Source organism: Phyllobates terribilis, unplaced genomic scaffold, assembly GCF_046119375.1.
Source record: "Phyllobates terribilis strain yellow unplaced genomic scaffold, ASM4611937v1 Scaffold_9__5_contigs__length_417890890, whole genome shotgun sequence".
NCBI lineage: Eukaryota > Metazoa > Chordata > Amphibia > Anura > Dendrobatidae > Phyllobates > Phyllobates terribilis.
In genome coordinates, this window is record NW_027362769.1 from 333,550,915 (window position 1) to 333,566,650 (window position 15,736).

Below are 15,736 nucleotides of genomic sequence, written 5' to 3' on the forward strand. Positions count from 1 at the left end.
CATCAATCTCGGCAGCACATCGTCCTGTGCAAGCAGAACATGTGCTGCCGAGATCAATCAAATTCTTCACACACATAACTATTTCAGTGACGATTGTTCTGTGCTCATGTCATTGTTTTCTCCTTAGGTTCCTCACCGGCCCTTTAAACCTCCACGATCCTGAAGCAAAATTTAGATTTCCTAAAATTTTTGTTAATACAGATAACACCTATGAAGAGCTTCATCTGATCGTTTACAAGGTGATGATCTGTCTTAGAGACTTAGCATAAAAAATGTATCATACAGAAGCTTTAGGCATTTGTCAAAATATCCAAATTCTTGTCCTAAAAGGGACAGTTCGGGTATATTCACAGAATAGCAAGTGCTGGGGGTCCTAACATCAGGACATGCTTCGATGACTAGAAGGGGGGTCCTAAACTTCTTTCCCAATTTACACCCCAAGAGGCGTTGAATGGAGGAGTGGTCAAGCACACACCCTGCAGCTCCGAATATGCGCCATTGTGGAGTAGTACTCCAACTTTGATTTGGTCATAAATTAACTTTAGAAGAGAGATAAGGGCTATAAACCCTTCTGGGAGAAAGAGCTCACTGATTGATTTACCGTTTACTCATTCTGCAGTCTGCTATGTACTGTTATGCATACAGACTGTAAAAACCAAACAGTCCAAAATTTTTATTGCAGAAGTGATTTTTTTTTTTTTTGGGGCCCAAAATAATTGTATTTATAGAAGCACTCCCGCTTCTAACCCCTTCTATCTTGTGATGGGACACAGGGCAGATCGATTGGGTCGGTTATATATTGCTGCTGGAGACTGATGGTGGCATTGAAATAGCACGGCTGCTGCTAGCTCTGGTCGCTGCTGTTAGAGGCAGATGTCGGCTGTATAACGCAGCCAGCATCTGCCAGGTATGGTGCAAATCCAGCACTTCTCTCACCTGCCATACCATGTAATGATATGTCCTATGTCAAGAAGGGGTTAATAGGATTACAGGGAAGCTTCACATATACATATAATGTACTGCTCTCTCTTTGGTGACCCCTTAGACGCCCTCCCCAGATGTAGTTCAGCCCTGACCGAGTGACATTGCTGTCTAGACAATGAGCATGACTGAGCTGCCAGCAGAGCGGCTCCCAGGGATCTCCTAAGCTTTTCTTTCCACTTACGATATATTTAGAAGGTAGAACAGAGATTTCCCGGACGGCATTGTGTGTAATGAAGATGCGATTGTGATGGCGCCCGGAGAACAGATGGCTGTCAGACGCTCGCCTGTACTCGCTAATCATCATGTCTTTCTTTTGTCATCAGGCCATGAGCGCCTCCGTCTGTTTTATGATCGATGGTGAGTACCGGCCTACCCCCCACTGCTGCTCCTTATTTCCCTTCCACCAAGTGTCATAAATCTCCACCATAATATCTTTTCATATCCTAGTATGTTATGAGCAGTTTTTTTTTTTATTATATATATATATATATATATATATATATATATATATATATATATATATATATATATATATATATATATATATATATATATATATATATATATATATATATATATAATATTTTTTTTTTATCCAGTTTTGCTTTTATTAAACTGATTCTATATTTTCTTTATCTGTATCTCCAAGATCCTATCCCAATATGTAGTAGGTGTAAGAATAAAAATAAAAATATTAGGAAATACCTCCAATTAGAAATGTAGTATAGTTCTTCCGATAAGCCATGTTGCTTACCCATTGTGCAGGGCATTACAGTAGCTTAGGCATCCATGGTTACAAACACTCGTATAATTACTGTTAATTGTTAGTGGTCGTAACCATTGATATCTAAGCTACAGCAATGCCCTACTTATGGGGTAAGCTACATAGCGAATCAGAAGAACTATTCTACATTTTTAATTGGAGGTATTTTCTAATATTATTATTATTACACCTACATATTGTGACAGGATCTTGGAGATGGGAATACCCTTTTTTAATGATTTCTTTTTTTAAATGGCGAAAAGCAATGAATGTAATGAAATAATAAAATAAGTTATACTCACTTGGCAAATAAGGACCTGTATGTATGTGTGCATGTGCATGTGTGTGTATATGTATATATATATATATATATAATATACATATACACACACTCACACATACACTGTTCAAAAAAATAAAGGGAATACTGTTGTGCAAATGGAATAGACAATAGATGGAAATTATTGGCAATTATCAAGACACACTCAATAAAGGAGTGGTTCTGCAGGTGGGGACAGCAGACCACATCTCGGTACCAATGCTTTCTGGCTGATGTTTTGGTCACTTTTGAATGTTGGTTGTGCTTTCACACTCGTGGTAGCATGAGACGGACTCTACAACCCACAGAAGTTGCTCAAGTAGTGTAGCTCATCGAGGATGGCACATCAATGCGAGCTGTGGCAAGAAAGTTTGCTGTGTCTGTCAGCGTAGTGTCCAGAGGCTGGAGGCGCTACCAGGAGACAGGCCAGTACACCAGGAGACATGGAGGGGGCCGTAGGAGGGCAACAGCCCAGCAGCAGGACCGCTACCTCCGCCTTTGTGCAAGGAGGAACAGGAGGAGCACTGGCAGAGCCCTGCAAAATGACCTCCAGCAGGCCACAAATGTGCATGTGTCTGCACAAACGGTTAGAAACCGACTCCATGAGGGTGGTATGAGGGCCCGACGTCCACAGATGGGGGTTGTGCTCACAGCCCAACACCGTGCAGGACGCTTGGCATTTGCCACAGAACACCAGGATTGACAAAGTCGCCACTGCACCCTGTGCTCTTCACAGATGAAAGCAGGTTCACACTGAGCACATGTGACAGACGTGACAGAGTCTGGAGACGCCGTGGAGAGCGATCTGCTGCCTGCAACATCCTTCAGCATGACCGGTTTGGCAGTGGGTCAGTAATGGTGTGTGGTGGCATTTCTTTGGAGGGCCGCACAGCCCTCCATGTTCTCGCTAGAGGTAGCCTGACTGCCATTAGGTACCAAGATGAGATCCTCAGACCCCTTGTGAGACCCTATGCTGGTGTGGTTGGCCCTGGGTTCCTCCTAATGCAGGACAATGCCAGACCTCATGTGGCTGGAGTGTGTCAGGAGTTCCTGCAAGATGAAGGCATTGATGCTATGGACTGGCCCGCCCGTTCCCCAGACCTGAATCCGATTGAGCACATCTGGGACATCATGTCTCGCTCCATCCACTAACGTCACGTTGCACCACAGACTGTCCAGGAGTTGGCGGATGCTTTAGTTCAGGTCTGGGAGGAGATCCCACAGGAGACCATCCACAACCTCATCAGGAGCATGCCCAGGCGTTGTAGGGAGGTCATACAGGCACGTGGAGGCCACACACAATACTGAGCCTCATTTTGACCTGTTTTAAGGACATTACATCAAAGTTGGATCAGCCTGTAGTGTGTTTTTCCACTTTAATTTTGGGGGTGACTCCAAATCCAGGCCTCCATTGGTTAATAAATTTGATTTCCATTGATGATTTTTGTGTGATTTTGTTGTCAGCACATTCAACTTTGTACAGAACAAAGTATTCAATGAGAATATTTCATTCATTCAGATCTAGGATGTGTTATTTCAGTGTTCCCTTTATTTTTTTGAGCAGTATGTATGTGTGTATCTATATCTATACATATATATATATATATATATACACTGAATCGCCAGATTCAGGAGAACATCAGATAAAAAAATACATTTTATATATAGATGTATATGTGTATGTATATTTATATATATATATATATATATATATATATATATATATATATATATATATATATATATATATATATATATATATATATATATATATATATATATATATATATATATATATTTTTTTTTTACCTGATGTTCTCCTGAATCTGGCGATATTTTTATTTTGTTCCTTTCCCTGTATGTAAATCTAGTAATTTAACCAGATGGGTGTGGGTCCTAAACTACTCCTCTTGAAGACCACACCCAGTTGGCTAAATATAATAGTTTTACATACTGGGAAGAGGGAGCCATATCTCGCAAAGAGAGAGGAGTAGGAACAAGAGAAAATCAATGCCGTATTCAGGAGAACGGCACCATATAACAATACTACATAATTATAGCAAGCAAAGGGTCCTCCATAAAGGGTATTCTGGTTATCACTCACATAAATAACTAATAGATCAGTGGGGTCAGACTGCTGATACCCCCACTAAGATCGAGAAAGCACGACTACCCCTCCATTTTAAACCCCTTTTTCTTATGACCGATGGAGGTCTCAACCCTCGGACCACCACGATCTGGTAATCCTGTGGGTGGCGCGCTTCCGCAGCCAATAGCTATGAAGCATGCGCAGCACAAGACCCCTGATTTTAAGAACCCATCAAGTGCAATGTAAGACGATCTGCTGCTCCATAAGAAGGAAAATTGCAACTTGTGCATTTATTACTTGGATTGAAAAAAAAAAGTGATCCAGAATGATTTACCATCTGTAGATGTGAGACAGTCTAGAAAACCAATGGTGTGAAGAGTTTTAGACACGGCAGAATAGACTGCACAGCCCAGCATTGCCCACAGTGACACCACCGCTAAACTCTGTGACCCGGTGTGCTAGCTGCTTGTACTTCCAGCAACCCTGCCCTATAATAAGCTTGCAGATACCCCCCTCCCCTACGTGCGTCCCCTCTCTTCTTACTTCATGTCAGCATGAGCACTTGGCTCCAGGTTTCTGCTGAAAGAGCTGCTCCCTCATTCCTGAGCAAAACTGTGGTGTAAGGACTTTGAAGCCCCGGGCCTTGCTCAGAACGATCCTCCACAAACCGAGGCTTACTACAGCCCAGGGGTCTACAAGCCAGCTTATACTGGAATATATGAGTTTCTTAGAGGGGGTATACATATGTATATTATTATACATTTTCTAAGCTATATCATCAGACTCTGCACACCCTAATTTTTTTCAAAAATCAGCAGTGTCTCAAAATGCCCCAAGGCTATGTGCACACTTTTAAGTATATGGTGCAGGCATTTCTGCGCCATTTTTGCATCTCTTTGCAGGAAAAAATGTGAGTTTTTTTACTTGCATTTTTGGTGCAGCATTTTCCTTTACTCATTAGTTTGGGTGAAATCTGCAGCAAAAAAAGCAGAAAGAATTGACGTGCTACAGATTTAAATCTGCCTGGCACAAAAAAAGCAACGTGTGCACACAGCCTTAAGGTTCCTGACCATCAGGTGGAACGGCGTTGAAGCCTGTTGTTGATCAGATACGGTTCCTGGTTTTTCTGTAGGATTAGACTTTGATCTGATCTACTTTGGGGCCTCCCATGTGAAGGGCACAGGCGGCACCCAAACATCCCAATTTGCTTTCAGTGAGGTCTGTTGGTTTGTTCCAAGGGTTTGTTAAAAAGCAACAGAGACTGCAGGTGTGAACAGTCACCATGCCATGACTGTGGGCTTTGAGGTTCTTCAGTGGCGTAACGTCAAGCTCATGAGCCCTAATGCAAAATCTCCAACTATCATGGGTCCGTAATAGTGTTGGTTTTCTCATAAAGGCCGGAGGGACCTTTTCTGTTCCCCCTAGGCTCTTGGGCTGCACCCACTCCCACTCAAGAGTTCTACTTTATCTTGCGCCGGGCAGTGGGTTCCCTGTAGCACAGTGTTATTTTCTTTTCTTCTACATTAGTCCACAGGTCTACTATTTATTCTCCATGTGTTTTTTTTCCTTCTTTTTTTTTTCTAGCATCTGTGCATCTTACTCCGGATTTCTGTCTAAAATTGGACAGCCTTGTAGGACCTCAGCTTACAGTGTTGGCATCTGACATCTGCGAGCAATACAACATCAACAGGAGAACATCGGGGTACGTGGACGTCTTCCTATTACACACTGTGATGGCTGCCATTTTGGTTTACTGATAGAATAGAGGGTTAGAGATCATGAATTTATGATCACTGAGGGGTCCGACTCCTGGAACCCTCAACAATCAGGGGTCCCAAAGTGCTTTGTGTGAACATGCATCACAGCTGCTCAATTCACTTTCTAGAGAAGTGATGGTCACACTCGAATACCTCCGCTTTGGGACCCCATTCTCATAATCATTGCGAAACCCATCAGCTGGACCCTCGGCGATCATGCATTTATCCTCTATTCTCAGTATAATCCATATATTATTAATAAAATCCTACAAATGAAGGAAATACCAAAAAGTACAAAGAAACAGGTACAAGCCCTAGAATACCAAAGATACAGAAACCCAAAAAAAGTGTTCACAATAGAGCAGTGTGTATAAAATAATAATTTCATTAGAGAATCAACCTAATTAAAAAAAGCAACATAAACACAAGGAAGTTTAAAATACATAAAAACTCCCTGATGAAGCAGTAGCGAAACATGTATTATACTTTCAGTGCCCTAATATTGGTTTGTAGTTTTGACTTGTCATTTATTACATTATCCTACTGTCTGTGTGGTGTTTTTCTAATAACAAAATGACTTGCTACTAGTCTTACAAATAAATATAAGACTAGGAGCAAGTCATTTTGTTATTAGAAAAACACCACATAGACAGTAGGATAATGTAATAAATGACAAGTCAGAACCACAAACCAATATTAGGGCACTGAAAGTATAATACATGTACAGCACATGATGTAGTATGCTTAAAGCAATGTATATTAAAGTTATTGCATACCACAGCCCCCTAACATCACTCCAATGCCGTTTCGCTACTGCTTCATCAGGGAGTTTCTATTTATTTTAAATGTCCTTGTGTTTGTTTGTTTTTTAACGAGGTTGATTATTTTATACACATTGCTCTTTTTTTGGGTTTCCATATATTATTAATGTCTGCCTCCGGGTGGTTATCTTGGGGTTTGACCCTTTTCTCTCTTTTATCTTTAGGTCGGAGAAGGAACCTCAATTCAAGTTTATTTATTTCAACCACATGAACCTAGCGGAGAAAAGTACAATCCACCTCAAGAAAACGCCAAGTGTCTCGCTCACTTCTGTACAGCCGGAGCTTATGAAGATTCTCGGAGATATAAATAGTGATTTTACAAGGTGGGATTTTCTGGGACATTGTAGATGACACCTTCCAGAATGCAGCCGGCTCCCCCCCGCCCCCAGCAAACAGCTGATTTTTGCCTCACTGCAGTGGTCGCTGAAGGTGAAATTATGGCTATTCTTCAGAAAATTGGATGTCCATGTAATAGATGGAGAACTTGTGTTACCAGAGCTGGAGCCACTCTTTCATTGAGAGGGTCCTTGGGGACCACTGTGACGTCCAAATGCCAAAATAGAGCGACCGGAGTCCGCTATGGCACAGCTCAGGTTGTGGTCAGGTTTAGCAGTCCATGGCCGGACCCCCAGTCTGATAATCTCATTATGCCGGGCTGTTATTGATCCTCATTAAATCACAGATACTATTGTAAAACTCCGTGATTGGAGAAAACTTTCATAGAAATGACCGTGATTGACTTCTCCTTCTGCGCCCATCTTTACTCCCCCCCCCCCCCCACCACTGATTGATGAGATCATATACAAGTAGGAGCAGTGCAGCTTTCAATACCAGATTCACAGTGAAGGGGGCGCTATACTCTTACCCATATCTACAATGTCTACAATTGCAGACCCCTGGCTCTTCTTTTTTTTAATGTTTGTTCTTTTTTCTGATCTCCTCCTTTTCAGAGTTGATGAAGATGAAGAAATCATAGTAAAAGCCATGAGTGATTACTGGGTCGTAGGGAAGAAGTCTGATCAGCGGGAGCTGTACGTCATCCTAAACCAAAAGAATTCCAATTTAATTGAAGTAAACGGTGAGTATTGATGAAATCTGATTCTTTCCTCTAAATAGGTAATGGTGAGGGTTAGTATTCTGTGGCTGCTGGACAGGAGCCCTGCGAGTTGTCGCCAAAATCCACGGCTCCTCTTTGTTGATCAAGCGCATGTCGCGCCACAATGATGACATCGTGACAGGCCGACTAATCAAAAGAGGAGCCGCAGTTGCCGTCACATAGGAGGCTCCTACTCTGCAGCCTAGAAATATTGACCTTCAAATCGATCCACTCATCCCTAGTATGGATGCTTTATGGTCTTCATCGGTGCTATATTGGGGTCTCAGTCGGTGCCATATTGGGGTCTCAGTCGGGTGGCAAATTGGGGTCTCACTCGGCGCCATAGTCCAAATAGAAAGACTGGGCTCACTATACACAATAGGTGCCAAGAACCAAAAAATATTTTACATAGATCAGAATATAAGGTTCTGGCACTCAAAAATTCAATAGCATTGAGATCCAAAGGTTATGTATGTCCTTTTATTGATGTACATACAGCAAAGTCCAATTCAAAGAAAGATTTCTGCCCAACGTTTCAACCCACAAGGGTTTTCCTCAGGGGCTTCAAAAAATAGTTCCAAAGTATATGAAAAAGACAAGAAAACACAGAAATATCAATGATCATGTACGTACATCATTGAAACAACATAGGTATATCTATAGAGAGTAGGTATAGAATGAGAAACAGTCGTCATTCCCCAAAAAAGGAACCATAATGTTACAATATTAGAACTGTTTCATCATGAGAACTTCAAATAATAAGTAAAAAATATAAATAGGATAGGAGAAAAAGATCAAGCAGCAAAATTTGTGATATCTGTGCATAGTGAAAATAAATATCAATCCTGATCCTATATTAATGTCATTGTGGTAGTAATCATGTAAAATTTATAATACCCGTATGGAGAGTTGAAAAGTGTATGGTCAGGACTTGCTGCGATTAGTGAATGTGGGATATCCTATAGTAAAAATATTATAGTAAAATATGGCCACAACCAATACACTACACCGGGAGTAACCCTATGTAGCTGAAACAAGATAGTACACCACTCAGAGTCTATAATATATAGTCCATATATCTGAAATGTGAGAGTCCCTCAATGAATTACCTGTTTAATATAAGAAGCTTGGGAATGACAGGCAATGGTCCTACAAAAAAAGGAGGATCGAAAAGGTAACATGTCCCACTGAAGAGGATCCAAAGTGGTTAATCCATAGCGGCGGTTTCAGAAAAGAACAAGTGGAAATGCTAATTTGGGGATATAAATGACCTGTTTGTGCAGAGTGAGTCCTGTATGTGTGGCGCGCGCTGCACTGGCCGGGCAGCTTTAAATACAGCGCTCCATGAAGGTTTCCGGTCTGCTGGAGCGCAGGCTCCGGTATGTGGAACGCAAGCTGGCGCATGCGCTGTATGTGCTGTGAAGGGCGCATGATACCGCCGTATGTCAGCATGAATGCGTGCATGGGGAAAGGGGGGACCCAAATGAGGAAAAAGGGGAGAGGTGAACATAGAAAGACAGTCACTAAGTATACAAGTGTAAAGATGTTCCAAGTGACAAAGGATACACGATTAAACCGCAAGGCTGTAAATGTAATAGGAACAATGCGGATCTAACTGTGAAATGTCTGAAAAAGAGAAGGATAAATTAGTGGTAGGACGGAGAGCTCATAAGGTACAAATAGAAGGGAAGATGAAGGTAAAAATAATAGAGTGTGAATTACATAATTCATGAATATAATATACACACAATAATCTGCAATGAGAGGTACAAAGTAATTACTAAATAAATGAAAAAGGGTCAGACATTGCAATCCTACATAATAAATATTGCACCATAGTATATTTAAATATACTGGGTTTCTGAACATCAAAATATGAACCTCATATTCCCGATTAAGTCCATGAGGTTCTAATGTCTTAAGTGTGTAAATCCAGAACGTCTCGCGTTCCTTATCACCTCCCCTTCTTCCAGCAGGCATATGATCAATGACCTGATATCGCAACTGAGCAATAGTATGTTGATGAGAAATAAAATGATGGGGAATTAGTAATAAAGTATATTTGCAACGAATCGTAGATTTATATTTACTAATGCGGTCCCGGATGTGCTGGGTGGTCTCACCCACATATCCGAGACCGCACGGACATTTAATAAGGTATATAACATATGTAGATACACATGTAAAAAAACTTTATATAGGGAACTTTTTACCCGTCATGGGATGGGTAAAAAAATTCCCTTTAGTCATATTAGAAGATTGGCGACAGCCAAGGCATTGGAAATTTCCCATGCGTGGTGTCACCAGTGTAGTCTGTCGAATGTCCCTTGTAAGGCTACCAATATCGGCCCGTACCAATTTATTACGTAAATTGAGAGTTTTTTTATGGCAAAGTAGAATGGGTTGCTGAATTTCTTTGATCTTGGGATAAGAACATCCCAATAATGGCCAGTGTCCTCTTATAATATTATGTATTAATGTTTGATAAGGATGAAATGTATTGACAAACACCATCCTTCCAGTCTTGGAACTACGAATCGTATGAGTGTCTGTGGGTAAAGCTATCGAAGGAGGGTAGCCCCTGGCAATGAATTTGTCCATTTCCTTCTGGCGAACTGATTTCTAAGTTAAATCTGAGACAATCCGATTAACTCTCACCTGTTGTGATTTAGAGAGAGATTTCTTGACATGTCTAGGGTGACAACTGGAATAATGTAAAAGTGAATTACGGTCTGTAGGTTTCACAAAGAGGTCAGTCGCTAAGTGTCCTTCCTTGTTAATCTTAATCAGGACGCCTAAAAAATTAATTTCAGATGTACTATGATTTAAGGTGAATGAGAGATGTAAGGTACAATTGTTGAGATACGTGTGAAAATCTAATACTTGATCCTCATCACCTGTCCAGATCACAAAAATGTCATCTATATATCGTCTGCATGAGACGATATTAAATTGACCTCCTGTGTAATTGTATATGTATTGTTCTTCAAAATGGGCCATAAAAATGTTTGCATAAGGGGGCGCAACGTTCGAACCCATCGCGGTCCCTTTGCGCTGCATGAAGTATCTGTCACCAAACAGAAAAAAATTATTCCTTAAAATGATCCCTAGTAAATCTTTGCAAAACTCCTTTTGTAAAGTAGAAAGTGTGCTATATTTGTCAAGAAATCGGCGCCATAGACATCCATTAAAGCAGCAGGACACATTCTCACCCAGTGTTCCATTAATACTCCTTCTAGCCACAAGCTTGCTGCTGGGGTCAATGAGGGATTGGGGGAGTCTCCCATTCTGGCGATCAGTGAGGGTGCAGTTGATTAAATTTCCTAATAATTAGACTGCTATTAGTGCTGATCGAGCATGCTTGTTGCTTGAGATTTACGAGCATGCTCGGGCAAGCACCTATTATCTTCAGCGTGCTCGGGGGTTACGTTTTTTTCGCGCCGTGATCATGATTTGCAACTGTTTGACAGCTTTAATACATGTGAGGAATGCATGTTTTTCCAGCATTCCTCACATGTATTAAAGCTGTCAAACAGTCATAAATCATGTTCACGGAGCGACAAAAACGTAACCCCCGAGCACGCTGAAGATAATAGGTGTTCGCCCGAGCATGCTCGTAAATCTCAAGCCACGAGCATGCTCAATCACCACTAATCACTATCTTTAATGTATTTTCAATGTTTTGGTGGTTTTTTTTTCCCAAAAATACATTGCTAATTATTATTATTTTTTTTTTTTTTTTACTTTCATTTGCAAAATATCAGTAAGTACATACACACAGGGTGCGACTCATTATTGCATTTATGCCTTTTGTTTTGTGTCTTTTTTGGTGTTTTTTTCATTTGAACTTAATTTTTCTATTTATTTGCTTCTTTTTCAAAGCCATCATAGGCGATGTTTTCGTCTGACTTATCAGTTGTGACTTTCTAAAAAATTTTAAAAGTGTCCTCCGGTCTATTCCCCTACAGATATTTTGGAGCAAATTTTGTGACATCTCAGAAAGACAAAAAATAAAGAACATTTTTTTTGATTGTTTGCAAACTTCACAAAGGCCACTTTAAAAAATGTTTAAGAAATGTCAACGAATACCTTTGATGAAAAAAAGAAAAGTGACTTAAAATGAAAAAAAAACACATGATAAATCTGGGGTATTTTAATGCTTTGGATTCTTGTACCATTGTAGGATTAGTGATGTTCTTTAACATGCAGTCTGCTCTGGTTATGGCATTTTTTTTTATTTTTTTTTCTTTCTCGTGTAGTTTTTTTTTTTTAATATGGGAGTTCAAAAACAGCTGAAAAAAAAAATCATTCACAATAATAACTAAGCTAAGTGATTGCATTAATCGAGGAGAGGCGGTGCGGGGAAACTCTCAAGTGTCAGCAGAAGAGTCCAGGTGTCGGTCACAGCTTGTGTGATCTGTGGATGGAGAGAGGCGGCTGGCAGATCCACTTATTTCTCTATTGACCGGATTCCTCTGAGACTCTATGGGGAGGAGGCACACTCCATTTAATTTCAGACAAATTGCTCCTGCTTGTAAAAAGAGAGAGTGGTAACTGCTCTGATATGGTAGCGACGAAAGGGGATGACCACTTTTTTAGGATACTTATTAACTGACCACTAGTTAATGTGATCTTCAGCGATCATCTGTGGCAAAAGGGAAGTATATCTCCTGCAGTGACGCCACAGGAGAAATTAAGTATTACGCCATGCCTATGTAATGTATACATATACCAGGTCCTCCAGGCCGAGCCCTCTCCTCTGAGACTGGGGTCCTAAACAGTTTGATAACCCCCATTGTGAAAAAATTTTCTACTAAGGCATTTGAAAATTGATTTTCTGCCCCCCAACAACCCCTCTTAATATGCGGAATCAGTTGCGTTGAGGAACCCACGCTTAAGCCCTGACTTTAGTTTTCTGCCCCCCAACAACCCCTCTTAATATAATCAGTTGCGTTGAGGAACCCACGCTTAAGCCCTGACTTTAGTTTTCTGCCCCCCAACAACCCCTCTTAATATACATAATCAGTTGCGTTGAGGAACCCACGCTTAATCTCTGACTTTAGTTTTCTGCCCCCAACAACCCCTCTTAATATAATCAGTTGCGTTGAGGAACCCACGCTTAAGCCCTGACTTTAGTTTTCTGCCCCCAACAACCCCTCTTAATATACATAATCAGTTGCGTTGAGGAACCCACGCTTAAGCCCTGACTTTAGTCTCTCCCGGGTTTCTGTATGCCGGGCACGAGAAGCTCCGGTGGCATGGCACTGACAGAAGTGCTAGCCCCTCTAATACCTTGGTGCCTCTCTCCGTCAGGTCATGTTGCTGCGGCGGTCTCGTGTTACTGTTCCATGCTAAACGTTGGATCAGCTCCGAGACGTCATCAATATTCATCACATCTTTTTTCACCAGATGGTCTTAATAATTAAAAACCAAGCGCGAGCCTTGCACCTTGACATTGAAGGCATAGCTGAATTCAGTAGGTCTCATTACAATGTGCTAATCCTGCCGGGGTATAAATGTCATGATTAAAGCCCGAAGTGTCAGTGCAGCCATCACAGGTGCCAGTGTTATTCACAAAGTGTTTTGACAACCGTAATTGTCACTTAGCTGAATGATTGATGTGCAGGAAATAAGCGCTCGCACACGTATATGTCAGAGCCGGGCTGTAATTGCATCTGAATGTATGGATATTAATAGCCACCTGTTCCCATTTAGAAATGCTGACTGTACACGGTCCTCATTACACGCAGTTAGCACAGCAGCATCTTCGCTGCCGCAGATCAGTGTCCGCCACCCACTAGTGTGCCGTCCACCTGTCACGTTATAAAGTCCAGAACTTCATGAGTCCAGGACACCATACCCAAGGCGGTCCAATTTACCAACCTAATACCTGCTCTTTACCTGGGTGTCGGGGGCTTCATGGTAAGCATGTACAGTGGGGAAAACAAGTATTTGATACACTGTCGATTTTGCAAGTTTTTCCACCTACAAAGAATGGAGAGGTCTGTAATTTTTATCCTAGGTACACTTCACCTGAGACAGAATGTAAAAAGAAATCCAGAAAATCACATTGTATGATTTTTAAATAGATTGCATTTTATTACATGAAATAAGTATTTGATCACCTACCAACCAGCAAGAATTCTGGTTTCACAGACCTGTTAGTTTACCTTTAAGCAGCCCTCCTACTCTGCACTCATTATCTGTATTAATTGCACCTGTTTGAACTCTTTACCTGTATAAAATACACCTGTCCACACACTAAATCAATCACACTCTAACCTCTCCACCATGGCCAAGACCAAAGAGCTGTCTAAGGGACAAAATTGTAGACCTGCACCAAGGCTGAGAAGGGGTACAGGACAATAGGCAAGCAACTTGGTGAGAAGGCAGCAACTGTTGGCACAAGTATTAGAAAATGGAAGAAACACAAGATGACTGTCAGTCTTCCTCGGTCTGGGGCTCCATGCAAGATCTTGGGATAAGGATGATTCTGAGAAAGGTCAGGAATCAGCCCAGAACTACACAGGAGAACCTGGTCAATGACCTGAAGAAAGCTGGGACCACAGTCTCAAATATTACCTTTAGTAACACACTACGCCATCATGGATTAAAATCCTACAGGGCACACAAGGTCACCCTGCTCACGCCAGCACATATACAGGCCCGTTTAAAGTTCGCCAATGACCATATGGATGATCCAGTGGAGGCATGGGAGAAGGTCATGTGGTCAGATGAGACCAAAATAGAACTTTTTGGTATCAACTCCACTTGCCATGTTTGGAGGAAGAAGAAAGGAGTAAAACCCCAAGAACACCGTCCCATCTGTGAAGCATGGTGGAGAAAACCTCATACTGTGGGGTGCTTTTCTGCAAAGGGGACAGGACGACTGCATCGTATTGAAGGGAAGATGGATGGGGTCATGTATCTCGAAATTTTTGCCAACAACCACCTCCTCTCAGTAAGAGCATTGAAGATGGGTCGCGGCTGGGTCTTCTAGCATGACAATTACACGAAACACACACGGCAACTAAGGAGTGCCTCCGTAAGAAGCATTTCAAGGTCCTGGAGTGGCCTAGCTAGTCTCTAGACCTGAACCCAATAGACAATCTTTGAAGGGAGCTGAAACTCAATGTTTCCCAGCGACAGCCCCGAAACCTGAAAGATCTGGAGAAGATCTGTATGGAGGAGTGGGCCAAAATCCCTGCTGCAGAGTGTGCAAACCTGGTAAAGAACTACAGGGAACGTCTGACCTCTGCAAACAAACGTTTCTGTACCAAATATTAGGTTCTGTTTTTTTATTGTATCAAATATTTATTTCATGCAATAAAATCCAATTTAATTATATAAAAATCATACAGTGAGATTTTCTGGATTTTTTTTAACATTGTCTCTCAAAGGTGAAGTGTAACTACGATAAATATTACAGACCTCTCCATTCTTTGTAGGTGGGAAAACTTGCAAAATCAGCAGCATATCAAATACTTATTATCCCCACTGTACTTTACATGAGTCAAGGACACCATAGAGTTGTCCGCCTTGGCAATGGGGGTCCAATTTACAGACCTAATACCTGCTCTTTACCTGGGTGTCGGGGGCTTGAAGGTAAGCACATATGCTCTGGTGGGCATCTCTCATTTGCTTGGATTGCACAAAGCATATTTCCAATGCTGTAGTTTATGAACGGCCCCCATGATGCCACTGGATATTGAATCTTTGCCCGTGCCACTGGTTCTTGGTGAATTATTAGAACTTTCTGTCTTAAAGTAACACTTTTTTTTTCTATCCCCATAACCACAGGTTTTATGTGCACGGTGCATGTAGTAACATACTTACTGATCGCCGTTGCCTTGCATTCTCAGGTCCTCTTCTTCTGCACCACGTGTTTGCCGATGTGGCTACCTGGA

General features: G+C 41.5%; 1 protein-coding gene across 2 annotated transcripts in view; it reads left to right on the forward strand.

Annotated features, from left to right (window-relative positions):
• CCZ1 (CCZ1 homolog, vacuolar protein trafficking and biogenesis associated) overlaps nt 1–15,736 on the forward strand; it is a 55,957-nt gene that overhangs the window by 38,995 nt on the left and 1,226 nt on the right. For both annotated transcript variants that reach the window (XM_073648001.1, XM_073647999.1), the window contains exons 11-15: nt 128–239; nt 1,308–1,341; nt 5,740–5,857; nt 6,898–7,056; nt 7,684–7,811. In XM_073648001.1, coding sequence (XP_073504102.1) covers nt 128–239; nt 1,308–1,341; nt 5,740–5,857; nt 6,898–7,056; nt 7,684–7,811 — 551 coding nt within the window. The remainder of the gene's footprint in view (nt 1–127; nt 240–1,307; nt 1,342–5,739; nt 5,858–6,897; nt 7,057–7,683; nt 7,812–15,736) is intronic.